Source organism: Salmo trutta, unplaced genomic scaffold (assembly GCF_901001165.1).
Source record: "Salmo trutta unplaced genomic scaffold, fSalTru1.1, whole genome shotgun sequence".
NCBI classification, from domain to species: Eukaryota; Metazoa; Chordata; class Actinopteri; order Salmoniformes; family Salmonidae; genus Salmo; species Salmo trutta.
This window is the reverse complement of record NW_021823423.1, coordinates 648,142-668,073: the sequence shown is the minus strand read 5'-3', so window position 1 is coordinate 668,073 and position 19,932 is coordinate 648,142. Positions and strand designations below refer to the sequence as shown.

Sequence of the window (19,932 nt, the reverse complement as noted above, 5' to 3'; positions counted from 1 at the left end):
CTGGGTAGGCTGTGAGTTACTGGTAGGTAGGCTGTGAGTTACTGGTAGGTAGGCTGTGAGCTACTGGTAGGTAGGCTGTGAGCTACTGGTAGGTAGGCTGTGAGTTACTGGTAGGTAGGCTGTGAGTTACTGGTAGGTAGGCTGTGAGTTACTGGTAGGTAGGCTGTGAGCTACTGGTAGGTAGGCTGTGAGCTACTGGTAGGTAGGCTGTGAGTTACTGGTAGGTAGGCTGTGAGTTACTGGTAGGTAGGCTGTGAGTTACTGGGAGGTAGGCTGGGTAGGCTGTGAGTTACTGGTAGGTAGGCTGTGAGTTACTGGTAGGTAGGCTGTGAGCTACTGGTAGGTAGGCTGTGAGTTACTGGTAGGTAGGCTGTGAGTTACTGGTAGGTAGGCTGTGAGTTACTGGTAGGTAGGCTGTGAGTTACTGGTAGGTAGACTGTGAGTTACTGGTAGGTAGACTGTGAGTTACTGGTAGGTAGACTGTGAGTTACTGGTAGGTAGACTGTGAGTTACTGGTAGGTAGGCTGTGAGTTACTGGTAGGTGGGCTGTGAGTTACTGGTAGGTAGACTGTGAGTTACTGGTAGGTAGACTGTGAGTTACTGGTAGGTAGACTGTGAGTTACTGGTAGGTAGGCTGTGAGTTACTGGTAGGTAGGCTGTGAGTTACTGGTAGGTAGGCTGTGAGTTATTGGTAGGTAGGCTGTGAGTTACTGGTAGGTAGGCTGGGTAGGCTGTGAGTTACTGGTAGGTAGGCTGTGAGTTACTGGTAGGTAGACTGGGTAGGCTGTGAGTTACTGGTAGGTGGGCTGTGAGTTACTGGTAGCTCGTGATCAACCTGTTGGAGACCCCTTCTCGAGTCTAGACGATCCTATCCGCCAATCAGGGCCGTGTATGTAAACATATAAAAATGTGTATCGACACGCCTACACGATCGGACTGAGCATTTCAATGGCAAAAGGAGGCTCAGGGAAATAAATGATCAAAAATATATTATGAGTTATTTTCATGAAATAAACACACACAGTGATGGTTTAAAAATACAATTAAAAAGACTGCATCGGGGCTTTAAGGGAAGTGTACAAGTGCACACTTAGGAGGAAGGAGAGATAGTTGGGACATTGCCTAGGTCTGCGCCTTAAATGGCACCCTATTCCCTATATAGTACACTACTGTTGACCAGATTCCTATGGGACCCTATTCCCTATGTAGTGCACTACTGTTGACCAGATTCCTATGGGACCCTTTTCCCTATATAGTGCACTACTGTTGACCAGATTCCTATGGGACCCTATTCCCTATATAGTGCACTACTGTTGACCAGATTCCTATGGGACCCTATTCCCTATGTAGTGCACTACTGTTGACCAGATTCCTATGGGATCCTTTTCCCTATATAGTGCACTGCTGCTGACCAGAGTCCTATGGGGACCCTATTCACTATGTAGTGCACTACTTTTGACCAGAGCCCTACTGCACTACATGGGGAGCCATTTGGGACGTAGCCTAGGTCCTCCAATGCGTTCCTCTCAGTCAGCTGCTGGGTGTGTTCCTCCTCACTGCTTAATGCAGGGAAATGATACAGATGGAAATGAGTGTCTGTCATACCTCCGGGTAGATGGTGGTTTAGGTTGAATATGGAAAGCCATTTAGGCTACAGCACTTTAGTCAGAGGAAGTCATATTTAGATTTTTAAATCACGCTCCTACCCTGATTTCAATGCTCGTGTCATTCAGCGGTTTGGACACTGACGAGCAGAATAACATCTCCTTGACTGACTACTGTGTAATACACTAGTAAACTCTTTATGCGTCCCAAATGGCACCCTATTCCCTATATAGCCCCTGGTCAAAAGTAGTGCACTACATAGGGAGCCATATTTTTATTTAACAAGGCAAGTCAGTTAAAAACAAATTCTTATTTACAATGATGGACTACCCCGGCCAAACCTGGATGATGCTGGGCCAATTGTGCGCCGCCCTATGGGACTCCCAATCACGGCCGGTTGTGATACAGCCTGGAATCGAACCAGGGTCTGTAGTGACGCCTCTAGCACTGAGATGCAGAGCCTTAGACCGCTGAACCAGGGTCTGTAGTGACGCCTCTAGCACTGAGATGCAGTGCCTTAGACCATTGAACCAGGGTCTGTAGTGACGCCTCTAGCACTGAGATGCAGTGCCTTAGACCGCTGAACCAGGGTCTGTAGTGACGCCTCTAGCACTGAGATGCAGTGCCTTAGACCGCTGAACCAGGGTCTGTAGTGACGCCGCTAGCACTGAGATGCAGTGCCTTAGACCGCTGAGCCAGGGTCTGTAGTGACGCCTCTAGCACTGAGATGCAGTGCCTTAGACCGCTGAACCAGGGTCTGTAGTGACGCCTCTAGCACTGAGATGCAGTGTCTTAGACCGCTGAACCAGGGTCTGTAGTGACGCCTCTAGCACTGAGATGCAGTGCCTTAGACCGCTGAACCAGGGTCTGTAGTGACGCCTCTAGCACTGAGATGCAGTGCCTTAGACCGCTGAACCAGGGTCTGTAGTGACGCCTCTAGCACTGAGATGCAGTGCCTTAGACCGCTGAACCAGGGTCTGTAGTGACGCCTCTAGCACTGAGATGCAGTGCCTTAGACCGCTGAGCCAGGGTCTGTAGTGACGCCTCTAGCACTGAGATGCAGTGCCTTAGACCGCTGAGCCACTAAGCCTCTGTCTGATTGAGGGGATGTACACACTCCAGCTGTATTCCCTCTCAGCTGGCGAACGGCCACAGGAGTCATCCAATGTGACTTCCCTTCAGATGATCAGAACATTGTAATTATGGGCGACAGAGCAGCGTGTAATTTTGGTCTAGAGTGCTGTAGCAGAATGTCATTGAATGGTGACTTCCAACTGAATGGTGAAAGGTTAAAAGTTCAACAACGGCTTTATTCCAGAACTTCCATATACAGAATGCACAGGGGCATTCCCCGGGAGTAAAACAAGCAACTTGCATGGGTCTTAACAGTTTACAGTAAGGATTTAGCTGACAGTTTACAGTAAGGATTTAGCTGACAGTCAGGATTTAGCTAACAGTTTACAGTCAGGATTTAGATAACAGTTTACAGTCAGGATTTAGCTAACAGTTTACAGTCAGGATTTAGATAACAGTTTACAGTCAGGATTTAGATAACAGTTTACAGTAAGGATTTTGATGGATTTGGTCTAGAGACTGAAGGGAAGGGAGAGAAGAGAAGGGAGGAGAAGGGAAGGGAAAGACAGAAGGGAAAAGGGACTTGGGAAATCAGTCGACTCCCTACTTTTTCAGTCTCCATGCTCCATGTTTATTTGGCCTGCAGCCAGTATAGGTCCCCCCAGGCCAATATAGGTCCCCCCAGGACAGTATAGGTCCCCCCAGGCCAGTATAGGTCCCCCCAGGCCAATATAGGTCGCCCCAGGCCAATATAGGTCCCCCCAGGCCAATATAGGTCCCCCCAGGCCAGTATAGGTCCCCCCAGGCCAATATAGGTCCCCCCAGGCCAATATAGGTCCCCCCAGGCCAATATAGGTCGCCCCAGGCCAGGACAGTATAGGTCACCCCAGGCCAGGACAGTATAGGTCACCCCAGGCCAGGACAGTATAGGTCCCCCCAGGCCAATATAGGTCCCCCCAGGCCAGTATAGGTCCCCCCAGGCCAATATAGGTCCCCCAGGCCAATATAGGTCCCCCCAGGCCAATATAGGTCCCCCCAGGCCAGGACAGTATAGGTCACACCAGGCAAAGTAAAGGTCACCCCAGGCCAGTGTAGGTCACCCCAGGCCACCCCAGGCCATTATAGGTCACCCCAGGCCATTATAGGTCACCCCAGGCCAGTATAGGTCACCCCAGGCCAATATAGGTCTCCCCAGGCCAGGACAGTATAGGTCATCCCAGGCCAGGACAGTATAGGTCACCCCAGGCCAGGACAGTATATGTCACCCCAAGCCAGTATAGGCCACCCCAGGCCAATATAGGTCCCCCGCAGGCCAATATAGGTCCCTCCAGGCCAGTATAGGTCACCCCAGATCAGTATAGGTCACCACAGGCCAGTGTAGGTCACCCCAGGCCAGGACAGTATAGGTCACCCCAGGCAAAGTAAAGGTCCCCCCAGGCCAGTGTAGGTCATCCCAGGCCAGTATTGGCCACCCCAGGTCAGTATAGGTCACCCCAGGCCAGGCCAGTTTACATCACCCCAGGCCAATATAGGTCCCCCCAGGCCAGTATAGGTCACCCCAGGCCAGTATAGGCCACCCCAGGCCAGTATAGGCCACCCCAGGCCAGTATAGGCCACCCCAGGCCAGTATAGGCCACCCCAGGCCAGTATAGGTCACCCCAGACCAGTATAGGTCCACCCAGGCCAATATAGGTCCCCCCAGGCCAATATATGTCCCCCCAGGCCAATATAGGTAATCCCAGGCCAGTATAGGTCACCGCAAGCCAGTATAGGTCACCCCAGGCCAGGACAGTATAGGCCACCCCAGGCCAGGACAGTATAGGTCACCCCAGGCCAGTATAGGTCACCGCAAGCCAGTATAGGTCACCCCAGGCCAGGCCAGTATAGGTCACCCCAGGCCAGGACAGTATAGGTCACCCCAGGCCAGTATAGGTCACCCCAGGCCAGTATAGGTCCCCCCAGGCCGGGTCAGTATAGGTCACCCCAGGCCAGGACAGTATAGGTCACCCCAGGCCAGTATAGGTCACCCCAGGCCAGTATAGGTCACCCCAGGTCAGTATAGGTCCCCCCAGGCCAGGTCAGTATAGGTCCCCCGCAGGCCCGGCCAATATAGGTCCCTCCAGGCCAGTATAGGGCACCCCAGATCAGTATATGTCACCCCAAGCCAGTATAGGCCACCCCAGGCCGGGTCAGTATAGGTCCCCCCAGGCCAGTATAGGTCACCTCAGGCCAGTATAGGACCCCCGCAGGCCCGGCCAATATAGGTCCCTCCAGGCCAGTATAGGACCCCCGCAGGCCTGGCCAGTATAGGTCACCCCAGATCAGTATAGGTCACCACAGGCCAGTGTAGGTCACCCCAGGCCAGGGCGGTATAGGTCACCCCAGGCCAGTGTAGGTCACCCCAAGCCAGTATAGGTCATCCCAGGCCAGTATAGGTCACCCCAGGCCACCCCAGGCCAGTATAGGGCACCCCAGGCCAGTATTGGCCACCCCAGGTCAGTATAGGTCACCCCAGGCCAGTATAGGGCACCCCAGGCCAGTATAGGGCACCCCAGGCCAGTATAGGGCACCCCAGGCCAGTATTGGCCACCCCAGGTCAGTTTAGGTCACCCCAGGCCAGTATAGGGCACCCCAGGCCAGTATAGGGCACCCCAGGCCAGTATAGGTCACCCCAGGCCAGTATAGGTCACCCCAGGTCAGTATAGGTCACCCCAGGCCAGGCCAGTTTAAGTCACCCCAGTTGATAGGTCACGCAAGGCCAGTTTAGGTCACCCCAGGCCAGTATAGGTCACCCCCGGTCAGTATAGGTCACCCCAGGCCAGTATAGGTCACCCCAGGCCAGTATAGGTCACCCCAGGCCAGGCCTATACAGTGCTGCAGGAGATGCTGAGGGACATTGCTGACTGGATACAGTGTTTTTCATGACAGTGGCGTAGGGGAGGTAGGGGAAGTCCACGGAGGGAGAATTGACATCTGGGCCACAGCGGTGAAGGCTGCTGCCTTGCTTGCTGCTGCTTTACACTGTCAATCACAGACACGCTTCTATTTAGTACTGCCTGGTTTCTGGCTTCATATAGCACTTAGTCTCTCAGTCAATCACTCCAGGCTTGGGTTACACCCGGTCAATCACAACAAGCCTGAACGCTTAGTGTCTCTGGCATCAGATAGGCTGTAAACATTCACTCTGTCTAATCTGGTGGTTCTCCTCTCTGTTCTCTCTCCCTTTCTGTTTCTCTTTTCCACCTCTCTCTCTCTCTCTCTCTCCCTTTCTGTCTCTGTCTCTCTCTCTGTCTCTCTCTCTCTCTCTCTCTCTCTCTCTCTCTCCCTTTCTCTCTCTTTTTCACCTCTCTCTCTCTGTCATTTCCCCACTCTCTCTCTTCCCCTCGCTCTCTCTTCCCCCCTCTCTCTCTCTCTCTCTCTCTCTCTCTCTCTCTCTCTCTCTCTCTCTTCCCCTCTCTCTTTGTCTCTCTCTCTCTCTCTCTCTCTCTCTCTCTCTCTCTCTTCCCCTCTCTCTTTGTCTCTCTTCTCTCTCTCTCTCTCTCTCTCTCTATTTCTCCACAGCTCTTTGCCATTTCCTTCTCCTGGGCGTTCCACGAGGTCCCACCCCCTAAGTACCAGCACTACGACCCCTTGACCTCTGAACTCCTCCTGTGTGACCAGTGTCCGCCCGGCACGGCCGTCCTGACCCACTGTACCGCCGACACCCCCACCGCCTGCTCGCCGTGCCCCGACCGGTCCTTCTCAGAACACTGGCACTGGGGCGACAGCTGCCAGTACTGCACCACGGTCTGCAAGGAGAGGCAGCTGGTGAGTCAAGAGTGTAACAGCACCCACGACCAGCTGTGTGAGTGTATCCCAGGCTACCACCTGGTGGTGGAGTTCTGCATCAAACACACTTCCTGTCCACCTGGCCTCGGCGTGACTGCTATAGGTAGGTCATCTATCTGTTATTACAATCAACCAATGACTGAATGAATTGATTGACTGAAATGTTTTTTTTGGTTTTATGATGCAAATGAAGCTGTGGTGCTGAAGGTTCTTTTTCATTCTTTAACTGCTGTTGGTTTATTTAACTTGGCTGAAGATCCACCCTCTCTTTTGATTGGTACTTCCAGTTATATAGTCATGCATAATGGTTTGTAAATGTTATTCCTAGTCAGCCCATGTCCTCAGAGGGGGAAGTGTTTACTCAGCCTGTGGTAGGTCTAATCAGTCTCCAATATAATAGTACTGTATTGTACATTACCCAGAATCCACTGCAGCATGGTCCTGACCTGCTCTGTTCTCTATGAGAGCCCACTCATAGTACTGAGTGTGTTGGCAGAGGACCAGACAGAGCCAGAGCTGTGAGTGGCAGGCCTTTTCATCAGACAGAATAACTCTGCTGCCTGGCTGTTATCATCACCAGGATCTCTCCTCTCCTGTCAGCTCACTCAGAGAGGTTATGTCCCACATGTCCCTATATAGTACACTACTTTTGACCAGAGCCCTATGTGCCCTCGTCTAAAATAGTGCACTACATAGGGAATAGGGTGCCATTTGGGACGCAGACAAAGCTAAGCAGGATCAAGATCACGCCAGACACTAAACTACGCCTCTGTCATTTGTACGTTGTTCTCGTTGGCCTCCTTCCCTCCTTTTGATTATAACGTTCCTCAGCCTTCAGTCCTGGTTTTGGATTCAGACGTATTCCAGGCCAGATGAGGAGAGGGGAGAAGAGAGAGGAGATGAGAAGAGGAGGGGAGAGGCTGCGAGAGAGGGGAGAGAAGAGGGGTGAGGAGAGGGAAAGAAGAGGAGAGGGGAGGAAAAAAGAGGAGAGGGGAGGAGAGAGGAGAAGAGTGGGGAGAGGAGGGGAGAAGAGGGGAGGAGAGGAGAGAAGAGTGGGGAGAGGAGAGGAGGGGAGAAGAGGGGAGGAGAGAGGAGAAGAGTGGGGAGGGGAGGGGAGAAGAGGGGAGGAGAGAGGAGAAGAGTGGAGAGGAGGGTTTTGTTTCTGGACAGAGTTTTAGTTTCAATATTCTGTTGAACGTCTCTGTTAGAGATAATGAATAGAGACATGTCAGATTCTATTGGAGACAGTTAGACTGGATCAGCTCCATCTTCGCTCTCTGTATCAGACAGTTAGACTGGATCAGCTCCATCTTTCCTCTCTGTCTCTGTATCAGACAGTTAGACTGGATCAGCTCCATCTTCGCTCTCTGTCTCTGTATCAGACAGTTAGACTGGATCAGCTCCATCTTCGCTCTCTGTATCAGACAGTTAGACTGGATCAGCTCCATCTTCGCTCTCTGTCTCTGTATCAGACAGTTAGACTGGATCAGCTCCATCTTCGCTCTCTGTCTCTGTATCAGACAGTTAGACTGGATCAGCTCCATCTTCGCTCTCTGTCTCTGTATCAGACAGTTAGACTGGATCAGCTCCATCTTCGCTCTCTGTCTCTGTATCAGACAGTTAGACTGGATCAGCTCCATCTTTCCTCTCTGTCTCTGTATCAGACAGTTAGACTGGATCAGCTCCATCTTCGCTCTCTGTCTCTGTATCAGACAGTTAGACTGGATCAGCTCCATCTTTCCTCTCTGTCTCTGTATCAGACAGTTAGACTGGATCAGCTCCATCTTTCCTCTCTGTCTCTGTATCAGACAGTTAGACTGGATCAGCTCCATCTTCGCTCTCTGTCTCTGTATCAGACAGTTAGACAGGATCAGCTCCATCTTCGCTCTCTGTCTCTGTATCAGACAGTTAGACTGGGGCTGGGAGATGTTTCCTACCTGTTTCTGTATCAGACAGTTAGACTGGGGCTGGGAGATGTTTCCTACCTGTTTCTGTATCAGACAGTTAGACTGGGGCTGGAAGATGTTTCCTACCTGAGTCTGTATCAGACAGTTAGACTGGGGCTGGAAGATCTACCTGAGTCTGTGTGGAGTTTCTCCTGAGCCGTAACTACAGACAGACAGACCCAACCATTGATGTACGATGCCTTCAGTATTCACACCTCTTAAATTTTTCTACATTTTGTTTTGTTTCAAATTGGGATTAACATTGATTTAATTGATTTAGTTGTAATTTTTGTCAATGAACTTCACAAAATACTCTGTAATGTCAAAGTGGAAGAACAATTCAAGGAGTTAAAAAAACTGGCAACTGAGTTAGGAAGGGTTCCCGTATCTTTGTAGTGACTGGGTGTATTGATACACCATCCAAAGTGTAGTTAATAACTGCACCATGCTCAAAGGGATATTTTTACCCATCTACCAATAGGTTCCCTTCTTTGTGAGGTATTGGAAAACCTCCCTGGTCTTTGTGGTTGAATCTGTGCTTGAAATTCACTGCTCGACTGAGGGACCTTACAGATAATTGAATGTGTGGGGTACAGAGATGAGGTCGTCATAATTTTTTTTATTTTGAACACTATTATGGCACACAGAGTGAGTCAATTCAACATATTATGTGACTTGTTAAGCACATCTTTACTTCTGAACTTATTTAGGCTTTCCATAACAAAAGGGTTGAATATTTTATTGACCCCAAATCTGATTTCTTCATCATACAGCTAGATCTATTATAACGATCTCAGATGGTTATTGTGAGACAGGTGTAGGCCTACTTGAGGTCTGACCGCAGCTCTTAAATGCAGCTTTTAAATGCGTTGTTGACAATATGCATCCGTAAAGTCTTCAGACCCCTTCCCCTTTTCCACACTTTGTTACGCTACAGCCTTATTCTTAAACTGATTAAATGAACTGTTTTCCTCATCAGTCTACACACAATACCCCATAATGACATCACAATACCCCATAATGACATCACAATACCCCATAATGACATCACAATACCCCATAATGACAAAGCGAAAACAGGTTTCTAGAATGTTTTGCAGATAATAAACAGAAATACCTTATTTGCATAAGTATTCAGACCCTTTTGCTATGAGACTCGAAATTGAGCTCAGGTGCATCCTGTTTCCATTGATCCTCCTTGAGATGTTTCTACAACTTGATTGGAGTCCACCTGTGGTAAATTCAATTGATTGGACATGATTTGGAAAGGCACACATCTGTCTATATAAGGTCCCACAGTTGACAGTGCATGTCAGAGCAAAAACCAAGCCATGAGGTCGAAGGAATTGTCCGTAGAGCTCCGAGACAGGATTGTGTCGAGGCACAGATCTGGGGAAGGGTACCAAAACATTTCTGCAGCATTGAAGGTCTCCAAGAACACAGTGGCCTCCATCATTCTTAAGTGTAAGAAGTTTGGAACCACCAAGACTCTTCCTAGAGCTGGCCGCCCATGGCCAAACTGAACAATCTGGGGAGAAGGGCCTTGATCAGGGAGGTAACCAAGAACCCGATGGTCACTCTGACAGAGCTCCAGAGTTCCTCTGTGGAGATGGGAGAAACTTTCAGAAGGACAACGATCTCTGCAGCACTCCACCAATCAGGCCTTTCTGGTAGTGGCCAGACGGAAGCCTCTCCTCAGTAAAAGGCACATGACAGCCCGCTTGAGTTTGCCGAAAGGCACCTAAAGGCTCTCAAACCATGAGAAACAAGATTCTCTGGTCTGATGAAACCAAGATTGAACTATTTGGCCTGAATGCCAAGCGTCACATCTGGAGGAAACCTGGCACCATCCCTACGGTGAAGCATGGTGGTGGCAGCATCATGCTGTGGGGGATGTTTTTCAGTGGCAGGGACTGGGAGACTAGTCAGTATTGAGGGAAAGATGAACGGAGCAAAGTACAGAGAAATCCTTAATGAAAACGTGCTCCAGTGCACTCAGGACCTCAGACTGGGGCGAAGGTTCATTCCAACAGGACAACGACTCTAAGCACACAGCCAAGACAATGCAGGAGTGGCTTCGGGACAAGTCTTTGAGTGTCCTTGAGGGGCCCAGCCAGAACCCGGACATCTCTGGAGAGACCTGAAAATATCTGTGCAGCGACGTTCCCCATCCAACCTGACAGATCTTGAGAGGACCTGCAGGGGAGAATGGGAGAAACTCCCCAAATACAGGTGTGCCAAGATTGTAGCGTCATACCCAAGAAGACTCCAGGCTGTAATCACTGCCAAAGGTGCTTCAACAAAGTACTGAGTAAAGGGTCTGAGTACTTGTGTAAATGTGATATTTCATTTTTTTGTATTTTTATACATTTGCAAAAAATCTAAAAATCTGTTTTTTGCTTTGTCATTATGGGGTATTGTGTGTAGATTGATGAGAAAAGCTTAAGTCTGTAATGCAACAAAATGTGGAAGAAGTTAAGTGGTCTGAATACTTTCCAAATAACCTGTAAGGCTTGTCAACCTGAGGATCCATGACCACTGTATGGCTTGTCAACCTGAGGATCTATGACCACTGTATGGCTTGTCAACCTGAGGATCCATGACCACTGTATGGCTTGTCAACCTGAGGATCCATGACCACTGTATGGCTTGTCAACCTGAGGATCCATGACCACTGTATGGCTTGTCAACCTGAGGATCCATGACCACTGTATGGCTTGTCAACCTGAGGATCCATGACCACTGTATGGCTTGTCAACCTGAGGATCCATGACCACTGTATGGCTTGTCAACCTGAGGATCCATGACCACTGTATGGCTTGTCAACCTGAGGATCCATGACCACTGTATGGCTTGTCAACCTGAGGATCCATGACCACTGTATGGCTTGTCAACCTGAGGATCCATGACCACTGTATGGCTTGTCAACCTGAGGATCCATGACCACTGTATGGCTTGTCAACCTGAGGATCCATGACCACTGTATGGCTTGTCAACCTGAGGATCCATGACCACTGTATGGCTTGTCAACCTGAGGATCCATGACCACTGTATGGCTTGTCAACCTGAGGATCCATGACCACTGTATGGCTTGTCAACCCGAGGATCCATGACCACTGTATGGCTTGTCAACCTGAGGATCCATGACCACTGTATGGCTTGTCAACCCGAGGATCCATGACCACTGTATGGCTTGTCAACCTGAGGATCCATGACCACTGTATGGCTTGTCAACCCGAGGATCCATGACCACTGTATGGCTTGTCAACCTGAGGATCCATGACCACTGTATGGCTTGTCAACCCGAGGATCCATGACCACTGTATGGCTTGTCAACCTGAGGATCCATGACCACTGTATGGCTTGTCAACCTGAGGATCCATGACCACTGTATGGCTTGTAAACCTGAGGATCCATGACCACTGTATGGCTTGTCAACCTGAGGATCCATGACCACTGTATGGCTTGTCAACCTGAGGATCCATGACCACTGTATGGCTTGTCAACCTGAGGATCCATGACCTAGTAAAGATGCTCTGCTGGTCACTTGTAGTAATAACTAGTTATTTCATATAGACCTATGAGTTAATGTTTTCACACAAATATGCCTTGTCACATGCATTGTCATCTTGTTATCTGTTTTCACACGAATATGCCTTGTCATCTCTGTCAAATATCATCATACTGGATGCATGAAGGACTTTATACAGTCTCTGACTCTCACTTCTTCTCTGTTGTAAAACAGGATGTGGTAGATACCGTTAGTAGCTTACTCCTCTCTAAACAATGCCACAGAAACTCCACACTTCCACTCACACAAAGTCTGCTGCTTTATGACAAGCACTACGTATCACAACTTGTAACTTGACATATTGGAAATGTATAACCTGAAGATGCTTGATGTGAAAAGAGCAATTTCTCTCAGATTGGGATAAAACATGATCCCACCTGTAAAAATGATGTTGGTCAGGTGTGATAAATTGAAGTTTGTTTTGTGTTCTCTCCTAGGTACACCAGAGATAGACACAGTGTGTGAGGCGTGTTCGCAAGGCCTGTTCTCCAGCCGGATGTCTGCCAGCGAGCCGTGTGTGCCTCACAGGAACTGCTCTGAGCTGGGCTTGAAGACCCTCCGACCGGGGACCCCCACCCAGGACACACTGTGTGAGAACGAGGCTAAAGGAACTGTCCTGGAGTGCTCCCATCACCACACACAGTGTCACACTGGTGAGAATATACAGAACAATGATGATATATGCCAGACTCTCTTAAATAAAGCGATTTAAAGTCATACATAGTTTTTTTGTATGGGTGGACCCAGCGGGAATCCTTTGGCGTTGCGAACACCACGCTCTACCTACTGAGCCACACATGACCACTGCACACACACCATGTAATGTTTATTAAAAAAGGAATGAGCATTCCTAATCCACAGCACTGCACGACAACCCGCTCAGCTTCACACTGACTACATGACCACAGTGTCTGAGTCCTGTACTGTTACTAAGTATGTGAGTGTGAACGGGACAGATGTGCAACAGAGGTTAATGAGTAACTTTACCTGAAACTGAAAGACTTGTTTTCCCTCCCCAAGAAAATACCTAGGCTTCATCTCAGCAGGTAAACTCTTGCAGCAGCAGGCAACACTGGTTGAAACCAATTAATCACAGCTGCCTACAGCGTTTCACTTGAACAGCAGGTCAACATCATCCCACTAACTCCAGTAACTCCAGACATCATCCCACTAACTCCAGTAACTCCAGACATCATCCCACTAACTCCAGTAACTCCAGACATCATGCCACTAACTCCAGTAACTCCAGACATCATCCCACTAACTCCAGTAACTCCAGACATCATCCCACTAACTCCAGTAACTCCAGACGTCATCCCACTAACTCCAGTAACTCCAGACATCATCCCACTAACTCCAGTAACTCCAGACATCATCCCACTAACTCCAGTAACTCCAGACGTCATCCCACTAACTCCAGTAACTCCAGACGTCATCCCACTAACTCCGGTAACTCCAGACATCATCCCACTAACTCCAGTAACTCCAGACATCATCCCACTAACTCCAGTAACTCCAGACGTCATCCCACTAACTCCAGTAACTCCAGACGTTATCCCACCAACTCCAGTAACTCCAGACGTCATCCCACTAACTCCAGTAACTCCAGACGTCATCCCACTAACTCCAGTAACTCCAGACATCATCCCACTAACTCCAGACATCATCCCACTAACTCCAGTAACTCCAGACATCATCCCACTAACTCCAGTAACTCCAGACGTCATCCCACTAACTCCAGTAACTCCAGACATCATCCCACTAACTCCAGTAACTCCAGACATCATCCCACTAACTCCAGTAACTCCAGACATCATCCCACTAACTCCAGTAACTCCAGACATCATCCCACTAACTCCAGTAACTCCAGACATCATCCCACTAACTCCAGTAACTCCAGACGTCATCCCACTAACTCCAGTAACTCCAGACATCATCCCACTAACTCCAGTAACTCCAGACATCATCCCACTAACTCCAGTAACTCCAGACGTCATCCCACTAACTCCAGTAACTCCAGACGTCATCCCACTAACTCCAGTAACTCCAGACGTCATCCCACTAACTCCAGTAACTCCAGACGTCATCCCACTAACTCCAGTAACTCCAGACATCATCCCACTAACTCCAGTAACTCCAGACGTCATCCCACTACTCCAGTAACTCCAGACGTCATCCCACTAACTCCAGTAACTCCAGACATCATCCCACTAACTCCAGTAACTCCAGACGTCATCCCACTAACTCCAGTAACTCCAGACATCATCCCACTAACTCCAGTAACTCCAGACGTCATCCCACTAACTCCAGTAACTCCAGACATCATCCCACTAACTCCAGTAAGTTTTTTCTTGAGCAGATGGTCTGGGGGCCGGAACATAATTACAGATCATTTGTAGACTGCAAATTGACCGCAAGAAGCCCAAACAGATATAATATTTGAATAATACATAATCATTTCAAACCTTGCATACATTTGTATAGGGCGCCTCACATCCCATAGGGCACCTCACATCCCATAAGGCACCTCACATCCCATAGGGCACCTCACATCCCATAGGGCACCTCACATCCCATAGGGCACCTCACATCCCATAGGGCACCTCACATCCCATAGGGCACCTCACATCCCATAGGGCACCTCACATCCCATAGGGCGGCTCCTCACATCCCATAGGGCGGCTCCTCACATCCCATAGGGCACCTCACATCCCATAGGGCGGCACACATCTCATAGGGCGGCTCACATCCCATAGGGCGCCTCACATCCCATAGGGCGCCTCACATCCCATAGGGCGCCTCACATCCCATAGGGCGCTCACATCCCATAGGGCGCCTCACATCCCATAGGGCGGCTCACATCCCATAAGGCATCTCACATCCCATAGGGCGGCTCACATCCCATAGGGCACCTCACATCCCATAAGGCACCTCACATCCCATAGGGCGGCTCACATCCCATAGGGCGGCTCACATCCCATAGGGCGGCTCACATCCCATAGGGCACCTCACATCCCATAGGGCACCTCACATCCCATAGGGCACCTCACATCCCATAGGGCGGCTCACATCCCATAGGGCGGCGCACAAATGGCCCATCGTCGTCCTGGTTAGGGTTTGGCCGGGGTAGGCCGTCATTGTAAATAATAATTTGTTCTTAACTGACTTGCCTGGTTAAATAAAGGTTACATAAAATAAAAAGTATACGACCACGTGTCTTTCTATTATGCGTGGGAATACATTGGAACAGATTTCCTAAATTAAAATCACGTGGAGCTGATTTCCTGGTGTTTTTACAGTATTTTATGCCCAACCATGAAAAACATGTTCGTTTTTTTGCTCACAGGCCGCCAGTTTGGGTCTTACTCAGGCTGAAACCATGAAGAATGCTGCTGAGAACACACACACATACACACACACACACACACACACCACAGAACCACAACACATCAGACTGAGCCTGATGAGTCTCCCAGGAGACCAAACTGAGTTCTCATTCTAGAACCTGAACGATGCACAGGAACACAGAACACCTGTCTTCCATCACACCAGCTCTGCTGTGTTGATGTATCATAATGAGTTGTGTCAGTGGGAGGTTGACTTCCATGAGAATCAACTCTTCACATGAAACTGAGTTCCTACAGGATGACTAACATCAAGCAGAGTAGAACACCCTGAACTGTTACTTTCCCAGGGGAGTGATGCTCTCCTTAACAATTCATTCAGGATTTGTTTTAGTAGGATACGACACACATTCAATTACAATGATTCAGTTGTTCTATTTCTATGGTGACACCGCAGATTGTTTGCAAAGAATTAGAAAATAGTTTGAAGTAAAAATGTCAAATTGAGGGGAAATATGTCTAAGCCAATGCTGGATTCAAATCCAAGCCAATGTTCAGTTAGTTTAGATGTGAGAAAATGCTGTATGTTGTTGGGTGGTCCTTTCCATGGGGTGATGTACGTTTCCTTTAACAATCAGTCTTCCAGTGGACACAGACACAGGAACCTTGGTATTAAACTCTTTAGTAATAAAATGGAACTGCAAACAGAGATTCACATACAGAGTACCTCAGTAGTCTATAGTAAAGATCTGTGTGGTGAAACAGGAAACAACACTCTTTATACAACCTACCGTCAATCATATCATAACATTGTTGCATTGGATTAGATACAGAGTATCTAAGATGAGAAAAACATGTCTAGACTGTGGTTTCTCACTTTACTATCTCTGCCTTGAGGCTGTGTGACTATCAGCAGGTGCAGACCATTCTCAGCCTGAGAACTAAAGCAGTACATCTCCATTTACCCAGTACTTTTCCATCATTGCGCATTGCAAGTATACAAAGGTTATCACATATATACAGTAATCATGGCACTGGTGTTCAATAGAATAAATGAATGTTTATTTGTTAGAACCTGACACAGAAAGGCTGTTTCTGGAATATGATACACTTATGGTCCCAATAGAGCAAACCTAACACATCTGGTCCTTCACACAGAATCAATCAAGATCTCAATGTATCGGAAAGAAAACATGTACCTAAGTACCAGGATGTAACGTCAGTGTCCTCTCTCTCTCTCCCTCTCTGTCTCAGACGTCTCGCTGTGTGAGGAGGCCATCTTCCAGTCTCTGGCGTCCCTCCGTCTGTCCTCCGTCCCCCTGGAGCGTCTCCTGGAGAGCCTGCCTGGGAAGAGGGTGGACAGGAAGAGTCTGGAGAGGCTTAAGAAGACCTGCTCCCCCCAGCAGCAGATCCTACTCCTGTTGAGACTCTGGAGAGAACAGAACAAAGACCAGGTTAAACTCCACGGCATCATTCAAGGTCAGTAGGATCCGTTTAGAAGAGCTCTGCTATTGGCTGCTGCATATGAGTTCTAAAGACTTTTACCAATGAGAGGGTCCTGTTATGTTCTGGGCTCATCATATCTATTATCCAGTGAGAGGATCCTGTTATGTCCTGGGCTCATCATATCTATTATCCAGTGAGAGGATCCTGTTATGTCCTGGGCTCATCATATCTATTATCCAGTGAGAGGGTCCTGTTATGTCCTGGGCTCATCATATCTATTATCCAGTGAGAGGGTCCTGTTATGTCCTGGGCTCATCATATCTATTATCCAGTGAGAGGATCCTGTTATGTCCTGGGCTCATCATATCTATTATCCAGTGAGAGGATCCTGTTATGTCCTGGACTCATCATATCTATTATCCAGTGAGAGGGCCCTGTTATGTCCTGGACTCATCATATCTATTATCCAGTGAGAGGATCCTGTTATGTCCTGGGCTCATCATATCTATTATCCAGTGAGAGGATCCTGTTATGTCCTGGACTCATCATATCTATTATCCAGTGAGAGGATCCTGTTATGTCCTGGGCTCATCATATCTATTATCCAGTGAGAGGATCCTGTTATGTCCTGGGCTCATCATATCTATTATCCAGTGAACCACTGTGAGTGGAAGGTGTCCAGGTTAGGGGTGTCCAGGTTAGGGGTGTCCAGGTTAGGGCTGGTATTTTAGATGATGGTTATTGGTCAGCCAAATGACCACAGTCACTGTAATAACTGTTGGAATAGCAACAACAACAACAAAGAAAATACAAATGTTTTCTGCTCCTGGCTGCATTTGCTGCTGCTGCAGGGAGGGGGGGGGGGGGGTTGCCTAGGCAACCAAAGACTTGTCTGCTACAACACCTTGCTTGTTTCATCACATTGTAGAGTCTCTGTTATAGCAGAAACTGACTCAACCATACGAGTGGTTCTCAGGTGTGAACCAGTGTGAGTGGAAGGTGTCCAGGTGTCTTACAGTAGTATCAGTTTAACCTGAGTTCCTCCTCTACCCTGTTATCTCAGGTGTGAACCACTGTGAGCGGAAGGTGTCCAGGTGTCTTACAGTAGTATCAGTTTAACCTGAGTTCCTCCTCTACCCTGTTATCTCAGGTGTGAACCACTGTGAGTGGAAGGTGTCCAGGTGTCTTACAGTAGTATCAGTTTAACCTGAGTTCCTCCTCTACCCTGTTATCTCAGGTGTGAACCAGTGTGAGTGGAAGGTGTCCAGGTGTCTTACAGTAGTATCAGTTTAACCTGAGTTCCTCCTCTACCCTGTTATCTCAGGTGTGAACCACTGTGAGTGGAAGGTGTCCAGGTGTCTTACAGTAGTATCAGTTTAACCTGAGTTCCTCCTCTACCCTGTTATCTCAGGTGTGAACCACTGTGAGCGGAAGGTGTCCAGGTGTCTTACAGTAGTATCAGTTTAACCTGAGTTCCTCCTCTACCCTGTTATCTCAGGTGTGAACCACTGTGAGTGGAAGGTGTCCAGGTGTCTTACAGTAGTATCAGTTTAACCTGAGTTCCTCCTCTACCCTGTTATCTCAGGTGTGAACCACTGTGAGCGGAAGGTGTCCAGGTGTCTTACAGTAGTATCAGTTTAACCTGAGTTCCTCCTCTACCCTGTTATCTCAGGTGTGAACCACTGTGAGTGGAAGGTGTCCAGGTGTCTTACAGTAGTATCAGTTTAACCTGAGTTCCTCCTCTACCCTGTTATCTCAGGTGTGAACCACTGTGAGTGGAAGGTGTCCAGGTGTCTTACAGTAGTATCAGTTTAACCTGAGTTCCTCCTCTACCCTGTTATCTCAGGTGTGAACCACTGTGAGCGGAAGGTGTCCAGGTGTCTTACAGTAGTATCAGTTTAACCTGAGTTCCTCCTCTACCCTGTTATCTCAGGTGTGAACCACTGTGAGTGGAAGGTGTCCAGGTGTCTTACAGTAGTATCAGTTTAACCTGAGTTCCTCCTCTACCCTGTTATCTCAGGTGTGAACCACTGTGAGTGGAAGGTGTCCAGGTGTCTTACAGTAGTATCAGTTTAACCTGAGTTCCTCCTCTACCCTGTTATCTCAGGTGTGAACCACTGTGAGTGGAAGGTGTCCAGGTGTCTTACAGTAGTATCAGTTTAACCTGAGTTCCTCCTCTACCCTGTTATCTCAGGTGTGAACCACTGTGAGTGGAAGGTGTCCAGGTGTCTTACAGTAGTATCAGTTTAACCTGAGTTCCTCCTCTACCCTGTTATCTCAGGTGTGAACCACTGTGAGTGGAAGGTGTCCAGGTGTCTTACAGTAGTATCAGTTTAACCTGAGTTCCTCCTCTACCCTGTTATCTCAGGTGTGAACCACTGTGAGCGGAAGGTGTCCAGGTGTCTTACAGTAGTATCAGTTTAACCTGAGTTCCTCCTCTACCCTGTTATCTCAGGTGTGAACCACTGTGAGCGGAAGGTGTCCAGGTGTCTTACAGTAGTATCAGTTTAACCTGAGTTCCTCCTCTACCCTGTTATCTCAGGTGTGAACCACTGTGAGTGGAAGGTGTCCAGGTGTCTTACAGTAGTATCAGTTTAACCTGAGTTCCTCCTCTACCCTGTTATCTCAGGTGTGAACCAGTGTGAGTGGAAGGTGTCCAGGTGTGCGGGTTTGAAGAACCTGACCCTGGGTGACCTGCTGATGGTGATGAAGAGTCTTCCAGGGGTCCGGGCTCACGAGGAAGACATCAGGGCCGTGGTCTCCTCATGCCGCTCCCAGCAGTACCTCCTGCAGCTCCTACACCTTTGGAAGAACCAGAACAAGGACCTGGACATCAATAAGGTATTGCTCCGCCACCACCATGCACATTGACACGCCTGCCTTAATCTAGACAAATTATGACTGTGGACATTCCTCATTTTTCCTTTTCATAACGGATTATTTTCTGGTCTCCGTACCAACAACAAGATAAGAATCTCGAATTAGAAGTGTGCTGGGTTTCCCATTTTTAATTGCCTTAGTTTTGGTGAAAGGACCACAATGGAGGAGAAGAAGTAACTTACTCTATCGCTTTGTGTTCTCCTTGATAGTAAAAACAATATAGTCTGTATATGTATTC

General features: G+C 48.5%; 1 protein-coding gene across 1 annotated transcript in view; it reads left to right on the top strand.

Moving 5' to 3' along the window:
- Nucleotides 1–19,932, top strand: part of LOC115190909 (tumor necrosis factor receptor superfamily member 11B-like) — a 29,738-nt gene that overhangs the window by 8,484 nt on the left and 1,322 nt on the right. Inside the window, exons 2-5 of the mRNA XM_029748945.1 lie at nucleotides 6,241–6,610; nucleotides 12,462–12,677; nucleotides 16,623–16,847; nucleotides 19,444–19,655. Of these exons, the coding sequence (XP_029604805.1) occupies nucleotides 6,241–6,610; nucleotides 12,462–12,677; nucleotides 16,623–16,847; nucleotides 19,444–19,655 (1,023 nt within the window). The remainder of the gene's footprint in view (nucleotides 1–6,240; nucleotides 6,611–12,461; nucleotides 12,678–16,622; nucleotides 16,848–19,443; nucleotides 19,656–19,932) is intronic.